The sequence below is a fragment of the Panthera onca genome, chromosome B1 (genome assembly GCF_046562875.1).
Source record: "Panthera onca isolate mPanOnc1 chromosome B1, mPanOnc1 haplotype 2, whole genome shotgun sequence".
In the NCBI taxonomy this organism is placed as follows: domain Eukaryota; kingdom Metazoa; phylum Chordata; class Mammalia; order Carnivora; family Felidae; genus Panthera; species Panthera onca.
Window position 1 is genome coordinate 88,482,108 of NC_138342.1, and position 23,197 is coordinate 88,505,304.

The window sequence follows — 23,197 nt, forward strand, 5'->3', positions numbered from 1 at the left end:
ATCTTGTTGGGAAAAGATCGTCACCCTGAGGATAACTGGGGTAGTGTGTTGGTGAGAGAGATTTGTGTAGCACTTTATGGAAATAGAAGGGGCGCCTAATCAAGTATTGACTGAGGGCGTGTTTGGGGTGAGGAGGGCTTCCTGAGGGAAAAGGGGCAAAGAGCATGAGAAAAGGGAGGCACTGCAGTTCATGTAGACAGCACACCAAAGGCACAGGAGTAGGAAGCAGCCTAGCATAGGCAATAAAGTGCCAGTAAACCAGAGGGTTGGGTCAAGGATTGAGGAGAAAACCAGACAGCTACCCCTTCTGTTCGCTGTGACCGGTGGTTGGATCTGGAATCTTTCTCCCAGATTTTCAGGGGTAAGTGGGTAAAGGATGGTGTCACCCATGAAGATAGAGGCTACAGGTAAAGCCACAAGTTCTGAAGAAGGAAGAGGTTGCCTTATGACCAGACCAAAATGTGCAATTTTACCACTTGGAAATATTCACCCTGTATTTATCCATTTGTCACGTTTCACTGTGCTTATTCTTAGCCACCTTTGTGTTCACTCCTCCTGTCTCCTCTTCTCCTCTCCCGGTACTAGTTTCTTCTTTTCCTTTTCCCATTCCTCCGTGATGGAACCAGACCTTGCTCCCTTATAGTGAATACTTTTGCAGTTGTTTACCAGGTGAAAAGAATACTGGCATTCATGATCTTTTTAAAAGAGAAGACATTTCTCTTTGCTTGTGTGTGACTCTCAAATTTTCCTTCTAGGTCATTGTCCATTTAAAGAGAGATTGAAATTCTCTAATTCTGATGTAGTTGTAATTGTGTGTGTTTTGGGCAATAAATATAATTTTTAGAGGAATCAGATGGTAGATCTAATATGCACATCTTTTACTTGAAAATAATATATTTGTAATTTTTCTACTCTTTCCCTTTCTCTCGCCCTCCTTTCCTCTTTGTCTCTGCAGTGTCTCTCTCTATTTTACTCCTCTACATTGTTTTGTTTTCATCTCTTTGAGATCATACAGTGGGATCTTTATTCGTGGGTGCTTGAAGTACATATAGTACTTCTATTATTCTGTTGCCTTAACGTAGGGTCGTAAAAACTTGGCTACGTAATATAAAAAGACACCGTAATAACATAGATATCAACATCTTTCTGAGCCTTTTATTTTTTCTCTTTTTAAAAAGTATGTCTTTCTTTCCATTATTCCTCTCTGTATCAACACACATGTGAATTAAAAATAAGCAATCCAATCGAGTTCACCAATCGAATTTAGCAGGATAAAACTGGGGAGACATGGGTTCTGATGATGTTTGAGAGCACTCGTTCTAAGAGAGTGTGGTCTTAAAGACATGCCCTGGAAAAGAATTACTTTGATCGGATGCCAAGGTGGTTGCATTCCACAGATAGCATTGCTGCCTCTAGACACTATTGCCCCAAATTAGATTTCACCCTCATTTCATCTTCAGCTATAGCTGCTGGTTACCGTTAGCACGTAGGAGGGTATTTTGGACACTTCTTAATTTGCTCTCTTGTGATTATAGCATATTTTCTGAAAAAGGGGAGGATTCTAAGTTTTTAACTCAGGGCAAACAACTAGTGTTTATTCACTGTGAAAACAGAAAGGAACCTTAGCACTGTTTAGTTCAACACCATCTCTTTGTTGAATATTTTCTTTACATCTGGCAAAATAATTTCTTGAAACCATCCTTATTCTCTCCACGGATCTGAGAATAGAATTTGGCTCTTCTCATTTCATAAATTGTCAGGTGATATTATTTACAACTGCTGTTAGGCAATCTCCAAACAGCCCTATACTTCAATTGTATTTTTCTTTACATTGAAAGATATATATTTGTTTAATGGAAAAGGTTGTTTAACAGAGCTCTTCTTTAGTGTGTGTGTGTGTGTGTGTGTGTGTGTGTGTGTGTGTGTGTGTGTGTCTTCCCGAGAAAAGACTAAAGATATTTTAAAAGGAAATCAAGGAAAAAAAATTATAATGCAAATACATCTGTAGCCCACTTTTTCCCCCAACTCTAGATTTGTATATCCACCTGCCTAACCTTTCCAGTTGGACAGAAATACATGTGTCAAATTCCGCACATCTACTTGTTTCTGATTGTCAGCCCAAATACATTCTACCCATGGTCTTTCTCATTCGGGAGATGTCACCTCCATCCTAGTAGTTGCTAAGACCAAAGAACTTAGAATCATCTTAAATTACTCTTTGTATACCCACATTCAATCTGTATGGTAATGCTGTTAGCCTTACCTTCAAATGCTATCTAAAGTGGGACCACCTCTCACCATCTCCAGCACGGCCACCCTGACCCAAGCCATTCTTCCCCTGGAGTACAGGTCTGAATTCCTTCATCTAGATGATTTGTGGGATACAATTTTTTTTACATTTTAGAGAAGTAATAAGGTACATATGTATACCAAGGCAGGTGAATGTTTCTACAGTGAAACATAGGAATATTTACACTAGTTTGGCTACCAAAGACAGTTTGCTTAAGTGTAGGTTACTTTTGCCACCTGATGAGTTACAGAAACAGTCTGTGGATTTCAGCTTTATGGGTGAGAAAACATGGACCTACACCACCGGAGCCTTCCAACAGGTCTCCTTGCTTCTACCCTGGTCCCTCCATGGTCTCTTCTCAACCCAGCACCTAGAGGGATCTTTTATCTTTATTTTTTTTAATGTTTATTTATTTTTGAGAGAGAGAGAAAGAGAAAGAGAATATGAGTAGGGAAAGGGCAGAGAGAGTAGGAGACAGAGGATCCAAAGCAGACTCTGTGCTGACAGCAGAGAGCCCTATACAGGGCTCAGACTTAACAAACCACACGATCATGACCTGAACCACTTAACTGAATGAACCACCCTTGGTACCTTGCTAGAGGGATCTTTTAAAATATAAATGATGCGGCACCTGGATGGCTCAGTCTGTTAAGCAGTTAAGCATCCAACTTTGGCTCAGGTCATGATCTCACAGTCTGTGAGTTCAAGCCCTGCATTGGGATCTGTACTCACAGCTCAGAGCCTGGAGCCTGCTTTGGATTCTGTGTTTTCCTCTCTCTCTGTCCCTACCCCACTCATGTTCTCTCTCTCTCTCTCTCTCTCTCTCTCTCTCTCTCTCTCTCTCTCTGTCTCTCAGTCTCTCAAAAATAAATAAACATTTAAAAAATTTAAATATAAATGAGATGTCATTCAAAGCTCTGCATCAGCAAGCAATTCGTTCCATAAGACCAAAAGCCCTCCCAGTGTGTCACAGAGTCCTAGAGGCTCTCATCTCCTCAACTGTGCCCTCATTGACTCCACTTGTGCCTCCTCACTGATCCTCAGACTGGAGAACTTTTGCTGCAACCAATCCCTCTCCCTAGAACACTCTTCCCCTAGCTCTCAGCTTGGCTTGCTTTCTCACCTCTTCACGCAGGTATCAGCTTATCAGTGAGGCCACCCTGACCCCTGTATTCAATTGTGACCTCTACCAACCACCACCAGCACAGCTTTCTACTGTTTTTCTCTTTTTAGTAGCATTTATCACCTTCTACTATACCGTATTATTTACTTATTTATCATGTCTATTGTATCTCCCTACTAGAATACAAACTTTTTGAGGACAGGGATCTTTGTCTGTTTTGTTCATTGGTGTATCTCAAGAACCTAGAATGATGCCTGGCACATAATTGATACTTGAACACCATTTGTGGAACAAAGGAATGAATTGATCACTGATAGCATTTTAACATAAAATAATCATTGTGCGTTATCCATACAAAAGCTAGTTTAGTGTAACAACACGTTTAATCTGTATTTATGAATTAAAACATTGTTTCTTTCCTTTCTCTCTCTCTCTCTCTCTCTCTTTTTTTTTTTTTTTTTTTTTTTTTTTTTTTTACCGTGGTGCTTCCACCATTTTCCCCTCTCTTTCTTCCCTCCCTTCATCCTTTCATTTTAGAGATTGGTATTCTATTCAGTGGAATATTAAACCTGAAAATTGAATGTTAATGAGAAGAAAGATGATGTTGGTTTAGAGCTAATGACTCAAAGCCTATATTTCCTAGCTTCTGAGACTTGCTCAAATAATTTTTGCTTTATAACTTTATTATTTGAAAGTTGGCCTGTGAGAAGGCACACACATTTTTTAAAAACAACATTTCTTGTAGATATAAACAAAATACTGTTGAAGCTGGAATTTTTGTCCTGTTACTACTCCTAGAAAGAAAGAGGTTCAAAACAGAAAAAGAAAAATTTTAACTTCAAATAAGCAATCGGGATGGAAGAATTATAATATAGCCATTTCACATTTTAATTTGGGGCCTAAAATCTTTCATCTAGATGAATATCAGTTAATTACTCAAGAGTGATATCCTTAGGAGGCTTAAAACAAATCATCCCCCTTACATTCAAAATCTCTAATGGTAACTAAAGTCTCTCACAGTAACCCGCCTTACTGTTGGGATATTCTCTCTTTAATATAAATTCTTGAAATTATAGTTCACACCACTTCAGTATTGTCAGGTAATTATGGCTGATGGACACAGCTGGTCAATGTCTCCAGACCCCATACTCCATGTATTAAAAGAACACGCTCAGGAAATTACTCAGCTGTTTCTTTTTTGGGCTCAGTAATTTCTGTTTCATAAACCTTTTCTTAGAAATATTGTTTTTCAACCCACTTTTAGTCTTTTTGGGTTGCCCTTTGAACCTTCTTTCTCAAATCTGTCTCAAACTATGGGGTCCAAAGATAGTCAGATATGACCCAATATTGATTGCAAGGAGAGTTTCTTTAACCATATTTTTCTAATCTAAATCATTTCCCTCTGTTGCCAAGTATGTTGTCATGCAGATTATGGGCAGCTGTTTTATCCCCAGATGTTTTATCCCTCAAAAATAGTCACACAATGCCTGGTACATAGTAGGCACTCAAAAATATTTATTGAGTGGAATGAAATAAAATTTTATGCTGTAGTCAACTTTTTTCAATCTGTGTTATTCTTCAAATGCTTGAACTAGCTAAATTTAACTTGTTGGTTCTGATAGTTTGTCTCCAGATCATCAAAGTTGATTTCAGATTATGGTCTCTCTGTTACCCTGATACACCTTACTATAGTCATTGAAAATAAACATTGTCTAGAAAACTCTAATATACCTCTTTTTGAGTATGATGTAGGGAAATAGTGAAAAGGCATTGATTGAAGGGAAATAGGAAAACAAGATTGAGACGTGAAATTGAGGAGTTTTTAACTGCTGCTAAGGAGAATATACATTGAATCAGAAGATCTGATTTCAATTCTTCTATTATTTATGAGTTAGACACCTTTGGACAAATTACTGTACATTATCTCTCATCTGCATAGTTTTTGAGACCAATGGGTTTATCTTTGACTCTGGAAGAGCCTGGTGGAGGTTAGGGGGAGGGTTGGGGAGACAGTAAGATGCTGGGCAGACTGAGAGCAAGAAAAGCAGATTTAATTGGTGGGACACCTGTTTGGACCCAGAGATACGCTGCAGGGAATTGCTAGAAAGTTGGAGACCTAGACCAAAGACAAAAATCTGGTATCAGAGCAGGTAGGAGCTACTCCAAAGCAATAAATAAATAAATAAAATAAATAAAAACTCTATGTAGAACCTGAAGTAAAGGAACTTAGGGGGAAATGCATTCTAGTCTGGTAATACAATGAATTATTATGCAACAGTGTTTTGTTTTTTTTTTTGAGAAATATTTAATGCCTTGGGAAAATACTGATGTTATAAAAAGCTTAAGTGAAAAGAATATACAGAAGTGTACATATCATTTGACCCCAATTAGGTATAAAATACATGTCTGCATATGTCTGGATGAATATAAAAGTTTGGAAGAAAAACAAATTAGTAATTGTGAATCTATCCAGTTTATGATATTTGGGGTAACTTTCCTTGTCTTTTTAAAAATATTTTAAAAATTATACATATATACATGTATGTATACATATGTATGCATACATACATATGTATACATACATGTATATATATATACACACACACATACACACACATATATGAGTATATGAATGAGTGTGTGCACACTCCTGCCTGGGAGGATGAGAGGAAGAGGGAGAGAGAGAGAATTTTAAGCAGGCTCAAGCCCATCCGGAGCCTGGGGTGGGGGTTGGGAGCCTCTGTCTCCTGAGTGGTAAGATCATGACCTGAGCCAAAATCAAGAGTGGGACTCTTAACCAGCTGAGCCACCCAGACACCCTTTCCATGTCTTTTTGTTGTCCTTAGTGATGTTTCATCGTCCCATTCCCACTGCTGTTGGTCGCTGTAATGTATTCCCAGAGTGATTCCTTCAGAGAGGTGTCAGTGGTCATAGAATCCACTCTCCCCAGCAAGAGAGTGAGTTGTGTGTTTTGGAAAAATACCCCATGGGATTCTCATTTTCAATCATATAATTTTATTTAGAACATCCTGGTTTTTAAAGATGCATTAAACATTTTATTCTATTTTTAACCTTTCAGAATTGTCTTTATAATTGAGTGTGTCAGATATGTCCAGTTTTAGCTAGAAAGCTCGGATTACCACAAGGAATATAATACCAGTTGGACCAGGAGCAAATTTTTTTTTTCAAAGTGTTGTCAGAAGCTCCTTGGAACCGGAGTAACCTAGGGTGCTTATTTAAGATGTAGATTCCTAATCCTCACCACACATTTGCTAAATCAGACTTTCTAAGGAAGTACTTCTCTGTCCTCAATGTGTATATAAGTCACATGGAACTTGGTTAAAGTGAAAACTTGGATTTATTGGGTCTAGGGGAGGACCTGAGATTCTGCATTTTTAACAAGTTTGCAGGTAATGCTGTTGATCTGCTGACCACACTGAATAATAGGGCTCTCTAAGTCTTAATGGGAGCGCCAGCCAGTGGAACCAAGACAGAATTAGCCAGATGTGGAATGTTTCAAATATAGCAATTGTGCCTAAAATGTAGCATGTAGCATCTGGGCCACATAAAGAGGGAAAATGTCACAGAATAAAGATTACAGAATATAATGTAATGTGTATCAGTTGCTCTTATGAGTGGCCTTATCAGAGAGCCAGACTCATTGTTTCTGTGTTTTCCTAGACCATGAGAATGTGTTGAAATTCCAAGTACCATGCAGTAAGATGAAAATTGTTTCCATTTTCTTGATTGCTGCTTTGCTGCCTGCTGTGTACCATTTCCTTCTCTTCCTTCTGTGGGTTTTTACAGAGTCTGTGGCTGGTGCCATCACATTGTTCTTAGTTATGAAAATAGGATCTCTCTTCTTATTCTATGTGGTAATGAGTAAAAAGATTGTTTCTGCTGAGGGGCGAAAAGGTCTTCAAACTAGTTTGCTGTCTGGTAAACAGCAAGGCCCACAGAGACCCTGAGAAGATGCCTGACATCTCCCTGAGGATTGAATTTCTGCTAGTGTTTTGAAGGAATGAGTTGTCACTGCTTACTGGTCAGGATTTGGGGCTGTGAATTCTGAAAGTTTTCAAGATTTTTGATTTATATTTTAATTTGATTTTATGGTGGCTGGTAAAGAAGAAATAGTTCTCTCTGGAAGGGACAAAATGAATTCTTGGTGAACGTGACCAAAGTCAGAAATCAAAAAATGCTAAGTTGTATACACAGTTGTCTGTAGTGTTGTAATGAAAAGTATTGTGTTCAGCCACTCTGTGATTTGGGGCATATCACTAAATCTTCCCATGTCTTTGTTTCCTCACCTATAAATGGGGACAATAATAGTATCTACCTCATTGAGCTGTTGAGAAAATTAGATGACAGGTTGCATGTAAAACTCTTAACCATAGTGCTTGGCATATAGTAAGAACTCAATACATAATTGCTCTTACTACTTCTGGTTGATGTTGTTGAATTCAGTTATATGATAATAATACCATATACTTAATTCATAAGAATACAGCCCTATTTTCTGTTCCAGTTCTGAGTCTGTATTTTTCTGAAGCCTTTTATTATGGTTCGTTATAATTTTAATACTATTTTTGGCTAACTGGATCATATTGAACCAAATTGGCTTGCAAGTGAGAGCTATTAGGTGAGTAGAGAAAATACAAAAGGAAAGCTGCTACTTTGCATATCCTTTACTTTTTACCAAGTAATTGGAATATCCTGTTTCATTTAGGTGTTGATAGTGACCAGGTGAACAGTTGTGATGTCAAAAGAGAGACAGGATCCCCTCGACTTCCTACCTGTGCATATAGTGACAACAGCCTTTTGAGAGATGAGTCTGTCTGGGTGGGAAACAGGTGTCGTGTCTGATACATACCAAAAATAAAAGCTTTTTTTTTTTTTTCCTCTAAAGTGATTTCTTTGGCCTGAGGGCATTGACACTTGTCCCGCAGAGCAGGTGGGATTCTGCACCTCCCTGGGTGTTCGTGCTGTGCTCAGTGCCAGCAGCCCTATCGGGTAGTCTGCTCACCCACCGCGTAACCTGATCAACCACCGGGTGGTCTTCTCACTCATTGGGTGGCCTGCTCACCCACCGCTGGGTCTGTTCACTGCCTGCTCTGGAGTGTTCCTGACAGGGCTACGTTTTATGGCTTCCTTGGCTCAGAAGAGGGAAAGAGAACAGAACCTGTCATGCTTTCTCTTGCTCTGGAAAAGTTGTGTTATCATCCTTGTGGTCATACTTAGAAAAGAACCATCTTTTAGATACTCTGTTCTCCCTGGATTGCACCAGGCAGTGCTTTGAGGTGTTCTGAAACTGTTAAAGGAGAAATAGGTGAGGCATGTAAATTGGGCTCCTTGCTGAATGCTGTCACTGTGTCCATGTTCCACCTTTCATGAGAGATTTAATTTTTCCCAATTCTGCTCTTTACTCTCATCCCAAAGGGCTGTCTTTTGAACATTTTAGATTCTTCCTATGGATGAAAGCTTTGGCAGACAAGGGCTTATTTCTGTGAATCCCAGAAACTCTTTTCTTTTTGCTAGTGATCAGTTATATGGCTAAGAATTTTCTCTAAAGTGGTTAAGGAAATTTCAGAAACTCCTTTCCAGTCCTTTTATTTGCTTCTTTCTGGTTATTTAAAGCTATAATGTGTATGTTCTTCATCTGGAGAGGGAAAGAAAGGGGGCGGGCAGGGGGGAGAGAGGCAGGAGACTGCCTCATAAAACCCCCGTCACTCATCTCCACTCTGTAGTCTCTAAAAATCCCCTAGGTTTTGCCTCCAGAACGAGACTTCAGAATATTAGGAGAGTGAGGCTCCTGGGGGGCTCAATAGTTTAAGCATCCGACTTCAGCTCAGGCCATGATCTCACGGTTCCTGAGTTCGAGCCGCGTGTCAAGCTCTGTGCTGACAGCTCAGAGCCTGGAGCCTGTTTCGGATTCTGTGTGTTGTCTCTCTCTGCCCCTGTCCTAGTCACATTCTGTTTCTCACTATCTCAAAAATAAATAAACTTTAAAAACGAAAAAGAATATTAGGAAAGTTACAGATGTACCATTGTCTTCCAATGAACCAAACCTGTCACCACAGAAAGAATTTAAGACCGTGTTATCTTCAATCTTTTTGTCCCGCAATAAATGCCAGAACTGGCCTGGGTAATGTCATGGTAGCCACCATTATACAGAAATGGAATTTGCAAACCTACCTTTAATAAATAGTGCTTACATTTTGCTATAGTTCACTCTTTGGAAGAAGTCTGGCAGTGGGAGGTGTGTATGATAATATTTACATTTACTTCACTGTGTTTACTTTTCATTTTTTGGGGGGGGTAACAGTATACTTGACTATTTGGGAAACCTCATTTATGAGTGCAAGTTACACATTAATGTCATATTCCTTGGGAAAATATATTTAATAGAAAGTGCTGGGCCAAAGTATCTTTTAAGAGATTTCCTGCTTTTTTGTGTGGCCGATTCTTCTCACGGGCTCCTGGGCTCTCCAGACATTGTGAAAGAGTACTAGGTCGCTGGGCACAACCCAGCCACATATTTATCCAGCTGTCTGTGTGCTTCACTACCTGCACACCCCCTTTGTTTCAGTTCATGACGACTGTAAGAAGCACCGAGCAAGTGATATTTTTTGGTGAATAAAACATTGGTCAATGGAAGGGAAAAATTTAGGAAATGAGTCTTTTACAGAATATATGAACATTCTTGGGGTGCCTGGGTGGCCCAGTTGGTTAAGTGGCCAACTTCGGCTCAGTTCATGATCTCATGGTTCGTGGGTTTGAGCCATATGTCGGGCTCTCTGCTGACAACTCAGAGCCTGGAGCCTCCTTCAGATTCTGTGTCTCCCTCTCTGCCCCCTCCCCCGCCTCCCTCCCTCCTTCCCTCCCTCCCTCCCTCCCTCTCTCTTTCCCTCTCTCTCTCTCAAATATAAATTAAAACATTAAAAAAAATTTTTAAAAAGGATTTCTGTTATGGAAGAAAAAAAGTACCTAAAACATTGAAAGAAAAGAGAATTCTGTGAGAGCACACATACAGACCCCTACCCCATAGCAACTACATGTCTGTTACTTGTATTTTGATTGCTCAAAGAGGACTTTCAATAGAGTCTTGGTACCTATATTAAATGTGAGGCTATGAAATTGAAATATATCTGTGAATTTAAACATGTTCTTTGATTCAAGAGAATTATTTTAATCAAGGAAGAAAATGTTAATTAAAATAAATGATAAATAACCTTGCCTAAAAATAAAAGTATAACCAGGATAGACACTTATACATGATTTTTCTAATTATTTTTCCCTGCTTTGTATTTTAGCTAATAGTCGATCTAAATATGTAATATATTTTATAAAAACAAATACGTATCTGATACTTTCTAGTTGAACCATTAATTTTTAGAATTAAAATGGTATAATTGTAGAGATTAAAAAAAGGATAGGAGAAATGCTAACAATACAATTCTGCTACCCTCTGCCCATCCATCTTCCATCTATTCTATGCACTCTTTAACGTAATCAGTCAAGAAACGCAATCTGCTGAGTACAAGACACTGGGCTAAGAACTTGTTGTAAAGCAATGAGCATACTCTTGCCCTCATGGGATCTACATCCTGGAGGTGAAGACAGACATCTAACAGTTTCCCCAGGTATTGAATGCTTTAAAGGAGAATCGAGGAAGCTGTGTGAGGACGTGGGGCTGGCTAAGCTCTCCTGGGAAGGACAGATGGGTGAAAATCTCTTGAGGGGTGATGCTTGCACTGTGACACACAGGATGCATTACTGTGGGTGAGTGCACCAGGGAGTGAAAGGGTGTGGAACTAAAACATCCTTCTAGTTCTAGAACTCACAGGTAGGAAAGCAGGGTGTGGGAGGAAGGGCACCAAATGCAGTTAGAGATGCAGTGCCTTTTAAAGCCCTGTAAAAATTTCAGACCTTATTCTGGTGGAAGCTGGAAGCCTTTGGAAGATTTCGGATCAGGTACACCATTCTGGTTGTAGCATGGAGAATGAGTGGGAGGGACGTGAAAGTGGACGTGAGAAAGCAAATATGATCAAAATGAACATAAACTAAAGAATGTTCATACAACTCTTTTTTTTAATTTTTTTTTTTAATTTTTTTTTTCAACGTTTATTTATTTTTGGGACAGAGAGAGACAGAGCATGAACGGGGGAGGGACAGAGAGAGAGGGAGACACAGAATCGGAAACAGGCTCCAGGCTCTGAGCCATCAGCCCAGAGCCTGACGCGGGGCTCGAACTCACGGACCGTGAGATCGTGACCTGGCTGAAGTCAGACGCTTAACCGACTGCGCCACCCAGGCACCCCTTTTTTAATTTTTTTTAATGTTTATTTATTTTTGAGAGAGAAAGACAGCATGAGCAGGGGAGGGACAGAGAGAGGGAGACACAGAATCTGAAGCAGGCTCCAGGCTCCGAGCTGTCAGCACAGAGCCCACCGCGGAGCTTGAACCTACAAACCCTGAAATCATGACCTGAGCTGAAGTCGGATGCTTAACCTACTGAGCCACCCAGGTGCCCCCAGAAATCATTTCTTTTTATAAACAATTCTTACATACAATTACAAAAGACAAAGCAAACCAAATGGGAAAATACCATTTTCATTTCCAGCACGCATATTACCATTATTGTTACCTTTTTATTAACTGAGGTATAATTGACCTACTTCCTTATATTAGTTTCAGGTGTACAACACAATGAGTAGATACTTGAATGCGTGTTGAAATGATGACCACTATAAATCTAGTTAGCACCCATCATAATACTTTATTACAGAGTCTTTTCTTGTGATGAGAACTTTTAAGATTTTCTCTGTTAGCAACTTTCAGATATGCAGTGCAGTGTTTTTAATTGTAGTCACCATGCTTTACATTACATCTCAAGAGTTACTTATTTTATAACTGGACATTTATAACTTTGGAGCTCTTTCACCCATTCACCTGTTTTTGGCAACCACCAATCCGTCCAATCCGTTGTCTGTATCTATGAGCTTGTTTTTGTTTTTAAGATTCCACATTTGAGTGAGAGCATGTGGTATTTGTTTTACTCTGACTCAGTTCACTTACCATAATGCCTTCAGGGTCTTTCCATGTTGTCACAAGTGGCAAGACTTCATTCCTTTTTATAGCTGATTATTACTCTGTGTGTATATATGCCATCTCTTCATCCATTCATTAGTCAGTAGACACTGAGGTTGTTTCCATATCTTGGCTGTTGTGAATAATGCTGCAGTGAGCATGAGAATGCTTATATCTTTTTGAATTACTGTTTTTATTTTCGTCAGATAGATACTCAGAAGTGGAATTGCTGGATCATATGGTGTTTCTAGTTTTAATTTTGGGGGGAACCTCCCTAGTGGCCGCACCAGTTTGCATTCTCATTACCATTGCACAAAGGTTCCCTTTTCTCCACATCTCTGCCAACACTTGTTATTTCTTGTCTCTTTGATTACAGCCATTCTAACAGGTGTGAGGTTTTTATTTGCATTTCCCTGTTGATCGATGATATTGAGCACCTTTTAACGTAACTGCTGGCCCCTGTATGTCTTTGGAAAAACGTTGATTCAGATCTTCTGCTCATTTTGTAATTGAATTTTTTTTTTTTGCTATTGAATTGTCTGAGTTCTTTATATATTTTGGGTATTAACTTCTTATTGGATATGATTTGCAAATATTTTCTCCTATTTAGTAGCTGGCGTTTTCATTTTGGTGGTGGTTTTCTTTGCTGTGCAGAAGGTTTTTAGTTTGATATCAAACTAAAGTATTTTTGCTTTTGGAGTCAGATCCAAAAAAAAAATCACTGCCAAGACCAGTGCCAAGGAACTTACTGCCTGTATTTTCTTCTAGGAGTTTTATGGTTGCAGATCTTACATTCAAGTCTTTTCTACTTGTGGCCATCCAGTTTTCCCAATACCATGTTTTTGAAGAGACTGCCATTTGTCCACTGTATATTTTTGGCTTCTTTCATTGTAAATTAATTGGCCATATGTGTTTGGGAGGGCGTGTTTTGTCTCTCTTATTTTCTAGTCTGTTTTTTGTTTGCTTGTCTTTTCTTGTACGTAGTTAACATCATACTGCTTGAATGATTTTGTCCCACAACTTATTTCACCTAGTGTTGTCACATAAAGTGTAAAATACCAGGTAGCAGGGTAGTGAACCTTCTCTTGACACTTGACTCTTAGCAATCCATATGTGTATGTGTCAGGAAGGAGAAATAGTTTAACAATTTGGCAGAGTTACAGAGAAGAGCACACACAATTGTGAGAACTAATAGCCGCGGAGCGTTTAGGTCTCTGAATTGCTTGGACTGTTTCCCAGTGACCTGCACTGAAGGTGTGCTTGGTCACCTGCTGAAGTTACTGTTTTTGGCACTTGGTTTCCAAGAACTATTAATGAGACATCTGGCATTAATGGAACATTAATGAACCATCCAAACACGTGATCTCCTCCCTTCCTTTCTCCTCAACCTCATCCCAAGTCACATTCCCCCACTTCTCAGCATCCTCCAGACGCCATGAACTCCTTTCTCTGGATATTCTGAGCGCCTTCTTTGTAACTGCTGTCTGAAACACTCCCTCTTCCCCCACATCACCACTTTGCTTTTTGCTTGGAAGTTTCCGTATTCTTTCCTTCTTGGTGTAAATGGTGCTTCCTTAGAGAGGAACCCCTTGATCTCTCTTTATGACCAGTTTATTATTGAGAGTGGAAGTAACCCTCATTATTTAATGCATGCATTAAATCATTTAAGAACACTTCTAATAATATATTTTTAAGAAAGATATTTGCAAGCTGTGTTCACACGGTGTTATATCAGGGATGGAAGTTACCCACTAAATAAGCATGAAGTGTTTAAGTACATTTGTAATACAGAGGTTTCTTTTTTTTTTAAGGTTTATTTTTGAGAGAGAGAGAGCAAGTAGGGGAGGAGCAGAGAGAGAGAGAGAGAGAGAGAGAGAGAGAGAATCCATCCCAAGAGGCTTCATGCTGTCAGCACAGGACCCGATACAGGGCTAGAACCCATGAACTGTGAGATCGTGATCTGAGCCGAAATCGAGAGTCAAGAGTCAGATGTTTAACCAGGTGCCCTATCAATACAGAGGTTTCTAAGAACACACCTTGCCAGTGCCATAGAGAACAGCTTTATCTAGGGCAAACTGCATTGAATGCAGTGACACCCATCCTATAAAGAATGAAGTGATGGAAGGAATTGAGTACCTGATCCAAAGACTATCATTAATAAAACAATCAACAGAGTAAAAAAAAAAAAAACACACACGCAAAAAAGAATGAATTGATGAATTCACTTAGAAACATCTATATTATAAGAAAGCTAATTGCAAGCTTCCTATGACAGGTGTTATATCAGTGACTAGAAGTTATCCCCATGTTGTAATATATGTATTACAGTTTTAAGATCACACGTAATAAAGAAGCTTCTAAGAACACCGAAAATAGGCCCCTTGTGCCAGGAAACCTTTGTACCAGCCTCCCCCTCTACACCAAGACTCTATTTACCATTTGAGTGTCCTTCATCTAGGAAAAAAAGGGGGCTGACAAACAGCCACAAAGCAGTCCCATAATACAGTATTAGAAGATTTGAGCTATTCCAGTCCAGAGATGAGTTGTGTAAGTTACAACAAGAGACAAAAAATGATTGTTCTATAGAATTTTTTACACTTTCTCTGTGTAATGAGAAATGAAGCATAATTGCTTACAACTTTATAATATTTCTAGTAAGTAAGAGGCAATCTCCCTCTTAGAGGCCCAAAGGAAGAAAGGAGAGCTATAAAATGGATATTGTTGCTGTTAGTCCTTTGGCTATGAAAGAGGGTGGCTCATAGGGGAGAGAGAGACAGAGAGGGGAGAAGGAGCAGGAGCGTCGGTTGAGTGTCTGACTTCAGCTCAGGTCATGATCTCACGGTCTGTGAGTTCAAGCCCCGCGTTGGGCTCTGTGCTGACGGCTCAGAGCCTGGAGCCTGCTTTGGATTCTGTGTCTCCCCCTCTCTCTGCCCCTCTCCGACTCACACAGTGTCTCACTCTCTCAAAAACAAATAAATGTTTAAAAAAAAAACTTAAGAGGATAGCCAGTTACCTCAGCCCAGGGCACCTGTGATCAGGTTATATCCCTAGAGCTGGTCTATGGACTGGCTTCTCTCCCATCCCTTTCAGGCTGGGTATATATGAGTGTGTGTGTGGAGAGGAGATGGGTCTCCGCTGTTTGGACTTTTGAAACAAAAAGGGAAAAACTTGAAAAGCAGTAAGCAAAATAAAAACCATCAGTGTGAATATTATGGGATTATTACTTAATTTAAAAACAAAATTCTTGCTAAAAATAATAGGAACATTGTTGAAAAAGAACCCTTCTGACTAATGTCTGTTCCTTGGTGTTCTACATCTTTTACTCCCTGCCTTATAAAAATATAGTTAATGAATTTAAGTTCTGGCGTAGAAAAGGGAGTATGCCCTGGTCTTTGGCCAGGAATTCCCCTCCACCAACATTCCCACATACCCCCTCCATCCCCACCCCAGTTACTCTTCATGACATCTTCTGGTGGTTTTCCTTTGCAGCCCTCATCAGAATTTAGAATTGCAGTGTGGATTTAGCTACATGTTTCATGTTGGCCTGTCTAGCTAGAATGCAGTGTCCCTGAGGGCCAGGTCCTTGTCGGTCTTGTTCACCCTATTGCCTGTCCCCTTGGCTACCATGGTTCTTGGCATATGGGGGACAAATGTATATTGAATAATAACTAATGCTTTAAATGACTCCGTTTTTTAAAAACGGATTCTTCAGCTCTGGCCCAGTTGGTTCACTTGAGGAAAAGGGTTGACAAAATGTGAGTTTCTGATAAGATTTTCACATTCATTCAGTAAACACTTATTGAGGGCCTGTGTCCAGGTCACGCCCTGGAAATGCCATATGAATAGGACATGATTGATGCCATCCTGGACCTCAGAACCTAGAGGGACAGACGTGCATGTATGTGAAGAACTACAGTTCTCTATGGAAGGTAGTAATAGAGATGCGAACACGAGTCTTTGCGGGGTACAAAAGGAAAGAATTTGATTCGCCTGGGGCATGAACGTTTTTACCCAGACAGGGATGTTTGCATTGGGTCTTTGCAGGAAGAGGGGGAAGTTTGGCAGGTTAACTAGTAGGAACAAGAGGATCCCAAGCTGGGGATGGAGTCAGAGATATGAAAATGAATGGTGTGTTTGGACAGTGATGTGTGTTTTAGGGGGCGAGTTGTGAATCCTTCCCCAGGGAGTTTGGATCTGATCTTTAAGGAGCCAGGGAACCTAGAGATGGTAAGAATTGTGGATGGAATTCAGCAGCGGGCAGCATTCACTGGAGACGAGTTGATGCTGTGGCTAGAAAATCAAACCATTCACTGCAGTTGCAGGCAGTTTCCACTAAAAAACAGCCTTAATTAAGAGTTCATAATGTATCTTTTCATAGAAACAAATTCTAGAATTTGACAGAGGTGAATATTTTGCCAGAAACGGGTAGCTCTTTTAAAATGTATTCTTCAGGCAAAGACTTTTTAATTTTTTTATGTTGACTTTTAGAAACACTTGAAAAACATTTCCAAAAATTGTACTCAGATAAGTGTTATAGTAGAAGTGCCTGTAGAACAAACCGCATGAATCTTAACGTGACATGTAATATTTTTAATTAAATATTTTGGATTCTTCGGATGAATGAAATGCCTAGGTCTTCTCCCCCGACGCTGTGATTAAAGGCATGCCCCTTTATCAATACCTCCTCAAACCAAACCAAATTTCTCTCTCTTGCAGTTCCACGGCAGCCTTCAAATGACTTGTTTGAAATATTTGAAATTGAAAGAGGAGTCAGTGCAGACGATGAAGCGAAGGATGATCCAGGTAGATAACGTACATTTTAGTAGTGTTACAATGACATTTTAGTGTCTCCTTCCATTTCACGAAAATGGCTTTTAAATTGTAGATTATTTAGTTATGTCTGGGAAAAAACATTATTTTTTACAACTCGGTTTCCTTTGCGGTTCCACAATTGTTAAGTGAAAATCATGATATATCATCATTATCTTCTTTTAAAAAAAAATATTAAAGCCGCACTTCAACTGTGAGGAGGAAATCATGTTTTGTAACTGATGATGTAACAAGGTCATAATTTGGCAACATTGGCGTGTTCTATTCTTACAGCTGAACACACAGGCACAATTGTTCTAAGTCAGGATTCGGATTCGTGTGATCTTTGATATCTGGTGGGGTAGTTCTATGTGGCTGGAAGAGAACATGTGTACAGACAGAGAACAAGTTTGTTTTTATTGTTAGTCATTGGGTTTGCGGTCTATTCATCTTTCTGGTCATTTTCTCATAGGTGTTCTGATACACAGTTGTAATTTCGACCATGGGCTTTGTGGATGGATCAGAGAAAAAGACAGTGACTTGCACTGGGAACCAGTTAGAGATCCAGCAGGTAAAACCAGTTAATATAGAGCAGTTTGATCCTCTCTGAGGGCCCTAGTTCTGACAATCAAGAACACTGTAACATGCCTCTGTGTTTACCCTCTTTATTCAGTAAAGAAAGATCTCATTTAGCATTTCATATTCCATTTTTTAAGTGAACTAAACTTGTTAGCAATAAACTAGAATAATATTATGGGAAGACAAGTAGTTCACTAAAAGGCCAGCTAATTTCCCTCACAGAGGTTCATAAGTAAAACATTTAGACTCATCCTAACATATAATTTTCAAGTTATTTATAGTGCCCCATTCCCGAGCATGAAAGAAGTAATATCATGGTACATCAGCCATGGTGGTAGTCCCTAGTTATTTTCTCAATTAGGTCTTTTTAAAGATTTGACACATTGCAGAGACACTGGAAATTTCTGTGAAGTTGTGAATATTTCTCTGGAAAAAATTTCAGTCTACTTTAGATGCTGGTGAAATTAATTACAAATTACTACCATTTATTCCACAAGAGAATGTTATTAGAAAGGTTGAGTTAGACATAGATGCTTGGAAAATTAAGACTTTTAAATTGCATGCTTCCTGGGGTGCCTGAGTAGCTCTACAGTAGCAATATAACAGATTTTTTTAAATGAAAATTTGAAGTAAGGTTTTAAAATATGAATATTCAATAAGCTTAAATGGGTTTTTAGATTTCTCTTAGCTATAAAATAAATTTTAGTGACCCCACCTGCCTGCCTCCCACAAACACTCTTCTCATTTAAGGTGCTCATTTAACTCTGAGCAAGACGTTATCTGTTTATTTTTGAGAGAGTTGGAATAAGAGCAGGGGAGGGGGCAGAGAGAGAATCCCAAGCAGGCTCCTTGCTGTTAGCGCATGGGGCCAGATCCCACGAACTGCTAGATCATGACCTGAGCTGAAACCAAGAGTCGGATGCTCAACCGACTGAGCCACCCAGGCACCCCAGGGCATGACGTTATTATTAATGTCACAAATATCTGTGAATAAGAGAGAAACCATGTATTTAATATCTACTGTAGTCCTGACTCATTCATCATCTCATTGGTTCTATTTAATCTACTCTTATCCTGTGAAGCAGGTAATATTGTCCTGTTTCACAAAGGAGATACTGAGGCCCAGAGGTGGTATACATTTCCTCAGGCCACAAAGCTAAACAAGGGACTTCCCCTCCAGGTGTCCCTGTACTTCCTGTGGCCTCAGCCTTCTCCGGCAGGTGCACTGTCTATGATCAGCAGATGTCAGGACTGTAGGTTTGACTGACCACTGACCTGAAGTAGTTTGCTACAGGATGAGGGAGCTTTAGCAGTCATGTGTGACAGGCTGGTACACACCGTTCATGGCCGTAACGAGTAACTCTTTCAAGTGAGGTACATTGTGAGAGTAATTCATGCTAAACTAAGAAGAATTCATTATACTTCCATGTAGGCATCCTATGTAGAAAATCTATGTAAAATACTTGATTTTCAGAATTAAAATACCAAATTGGTTCTAAAGCATAGTATTTAAACACTTTTTATTATTCATTACATATGTTGATGTTTAAATTTGTTGTGCCCCAAATTCCACTTGCCCTCTGAGAGAGAGGATTGGAAATTAGCATGGTAGACAAAAACATTTGGAATGGCCATTTGGCTATGACAGAACAGAACAAACTGAAAGGAAGTGATGGCTGTTTGGGTGACTGGGTAGCTCTTGATGATTGATTCTGGCCCCTGGAGGATGAGCTTCTGGGGTTGCTCCAGGTTTTACCAATTTGGATGAATTGGATCTTGAACTTGCATATTGAAGGCATACCAGCCAAACGGAGTAGAATGACTCAGAGCCCAAGGAGAAGGTGGCAGTGTGTGCTGAAAAAAATTAGCTCTAAAACATTAGATCAATAGGCAATATTTAAGAGGGTGAAATGTATGGAGAGTGAGTGCAAGGTATGGCTCATGGTCTAGAAACCAACTACACACGTGTGGGAAGGGGAGGAAGTGCCTCAGTGTAAACAGATTCTAGGGGTCAGACTGAAAACTTCAGGAAATGTTGAAAATTAGGAACTTTTTATTGTTCCAAGGAAGGAGACAGGGAGCTAGCTCTCAAGGCACTGTCTCCCCGTGGGGTGAGTACAGGAAGCTTTCATTCAGTGTATTAGGGGTAAGGGGCAGGAGGCTTGCAAAGGCATTTTTTGGTTCAACTGTGCACGCCTAGCATGTAGGCATGCGGGTGCATACATCGTATATTCAAAAGATGGCATAAAACTGCCCCTAGGAAGAAATCTTAGTATTATAACGAGCTGCAGGTAACTTCAGGACAATCAGGGGGAGCTTCTCAGGCCCTCATCTCCAGTCCAGCTCAGACTGGCTCACGTAAGGGGCCAGCAGGTAAAACATGTTCCTTCTCTGCTTTTGTCCCTTCCCTCCTCCCTTCTGTTGACAGCTAGGATGCACAGGGAAGTTACTCAAATAAGAGAGGTGAAAGCCTTTTTGAGTGGAATCTGTGTCATCACTGTCATTTCCATAGACATAGGATATTTTTTCCAGAGTGGAAAATCCACTTTGGTGGGTTCGTTCTCATCTGAAAAGAATAGAGATAATTGTAGGTCACTCATAAGAAAATGACCTAGATGGAAAGGTAGCTTGAAGCCTATGGGAAACAAGTGAAGAACCAAAATGTTTAGCTTGGGGAAGAAGTGATGGAGCAAGACTGCTTTTCAAATACTTGACCAACAACAAGGGGATGAGAAGTCAGATCAGTAGGTAAAAGCTACAGGAAGATCAGTTTTGGTTCACTCTCGGAACTTTGCAATCAACAGAGCTGTCTAAAAAGAACAGAATGACATGGAAATAGGGAGGTCTCCCCTGGTGGGGGTGTTTGGGTGACATACAGCAAGAGGTTGTTTTGAGCAGTGGATAAGGGTTGAGTTAGAAAACCTCATACACAGCCTCCAAGAGCCTCTGACTCACATTCAAATGCCCCCAGGTCATCCCAAAGAGATTACTGAGCAGCAGGGCCCTGGCTTGGAAAGTGGATGGAAGACCAAAGGGTGGAAGAGTGAAAGAAGGGATAGCAGTGCGTGGCATATGTCATGGTGGAATTGCAGACAAACGTTTTAGAATATGTTGGGAAAATCTAACCAAATACTGATGGAAATACTATTAAAGCTTAGTATGAAAAATGCCTATTTTTCTTCTAGGAAGTTCAGGGGTGTGAGTGTGTGTGTATCACAAGCTAAGACCAGAGCAGAATATAACCAATTTAATAAATGATTCCTTTGTATTGCCTAATTACCAAGCTTATTGTTTACTTGCTTCTATCTAGATTATGCCATTTGTAAAGGAATATATATTTGGATTTCCACAGTTACGACTGATTTTAATGTGCATTTCTTATGCAAGATCCAGATCTGCAGATATTCTCATATGCTAATATCTCTAAGAAAACCCTCAATTAAAACACACTTACAACTTTGAGAAACAGCTGCAAAGTAAATTCATTTGCTGGCTGTTCTTCCTGGTGCTCATTAGGTTTTGTTTAGCACATTCAGTCTTCAACCTAATTGTGAGATAGTGGAATTAATACATGCCTCTAAGGGACAGAGAAGATTGTGCTGCTGACTGATGTGATGTGCTGCAGGCATGTGGCTGTGGCCCTGAAGACACACCCTTCTGTAAATGTCAAGGCTTGACCCCGGGATGGGGGTGGGGGCTTTTCCTGAAACCCCAATCTCTGGGGATCAGGGTTAAAGGAAGCTGACTCAATGCTCTGTCTACTACTGATCACTACTCACTTAAATATATAGCAAGCCAGCATGTACATGCAAGCGTGTCTGTTGCAGCATTAAATATTATTTTGAAATACACAAACATGGAAAAACAAATCAACAGTGAAAATATAAGCTCCCTCTCCCAGCCCTGGCTCCCAGTTACCCTCTCCAGATGCAACTAGTTTCTTGCTTATCTTTCCAGAGGGATCTTTTTCTACACAACAGCATCTTGCTTTTGTCATTTGAAGATACTGTCCTTTCGTTTTTTTAATGTCTTATTTTTGAGACAGCCGGCATGAGCCAGGAGGGGCAAAGAGAGGGGGAGACAGAGGATCCAAAGTAGGGCTCAGTTCTGGCAGCAGAGAGCCCGAGGTAGGGCTTGAACTCATACTGTGAGCTTAAGACCTGAGCCAAAGTCCAATGCTTAACTGACTGAGCCACTCAGGTACCCCAGAAGATACTGTCTTTGAAGAGTTTAGAGGCACATGGACTTTGAAGCCCAAAGGCTTGGGCTGAAACCCAGTGCCACTACTCACCAGCTTTGACTTGGAGCAAGTTATTTAAGTGGAGATGGTAATATCTATTAAACATATGTAAAATATTTAAAGCAGTGCCTGGCCCACAGTTACCAATAAAACAGTATTAGCTATTGTTGTTGAAGATTGTCCTGTAAACAGAACACCCTTATTCTTATTTATGGCTGTTAACTCCATTCCCTCTTCGATGTACCACACTGTATTTAACCAGCCATCCACTGAGGCACATTTCAGCAGAACAGTGCTCCAGTGAAGATTGTCCGTGTATCATTTCATATACGCTTGAATATATCTGTAGGATAAATTCCTAAATTGGAATGGCTAGGTCACAGGGAATTAGCATTTTGAATTTTGATAAGTTCTCAAAATTGCCCTTCATAAGAGTTGTAGCAATTTATGCTTCTGCCAATAATATTTAAGAACCATTCCCAATAGATCTTACCCAACTATTTTTTTTTAAGTTTGAGAGAGAGCACGTGCACGCAGGGGAGGGGCAGAGAGAGGGGGTTAGAGAGAATTCTAAGGCCCCCACACTGCCAGTGTGAATCCCGACGGGGCTCTTGATCCCACAAACCGTGAGATCACAACCTGAGCCAAAAATCAAGAGCGGGACACTTACTGACTGAGCTACCCAGCTGCCCCTAAATTATTTTTATCCTTGCCAAATTTAAATGTGACAAGGCCTCCCCTTTTAATTTGACTTTCTCTTATAGGAAAAGATGGTCAACTTTTCACAGGATTTAAGTAATTTTTTTTCTATGATGCCCTTTATTTTGTGCATGTTTGATTTGTAAAGCTCTTTAGATAAAAAGGGAACCTGGTTCTTTTTATGTTTTTCAGATTTTTTTTTTTTTTGCTCATCTTACTGTTTTGTGCTATTTTTATCTTAAAAGTAAAAATTTGGAGGGCGTTTGCTATGATGAGCATGGGTGTAAGTGATGAATCACTAAAGTCTACTCCTGAAACTAATACTGTATGTTAACTAACTAGAATTTAAATAAACACTTGAAATTACAAA

At 39.8% G+C, this 23,197-nt stretch overlaps 1 protein-coding gene across 4 annotated transcripts in view; it reads left to right on the forward strand.

Annotated features, from left to right (window-relative positions):
* Positions 1 to 23,197, forward strand: part of NPNT (nephronectin) — an 82,807-nt gene that overhangs the window by 52,073 nt on the left and 7,537 nt on the right. For all 4 annotated transcript variants that reach the window (XM_060654494.3, XM_060654495.3, XM_060654496.3 and 1 more), the window contains 2 exons: positions 17,217 to 17,303; positions 17,782 to 17,880. In XM_060654494.3, the coding sequence (XP_060510477.1) occupies positions 17,217 to 17,303; positions 17,782 to 17,880 (186 nt within the window). The remainder of the gene's footprint in view (positions 1 to 17,216; positions 17,304 to 17,781; positions 17,881 to 23,197) is intronic.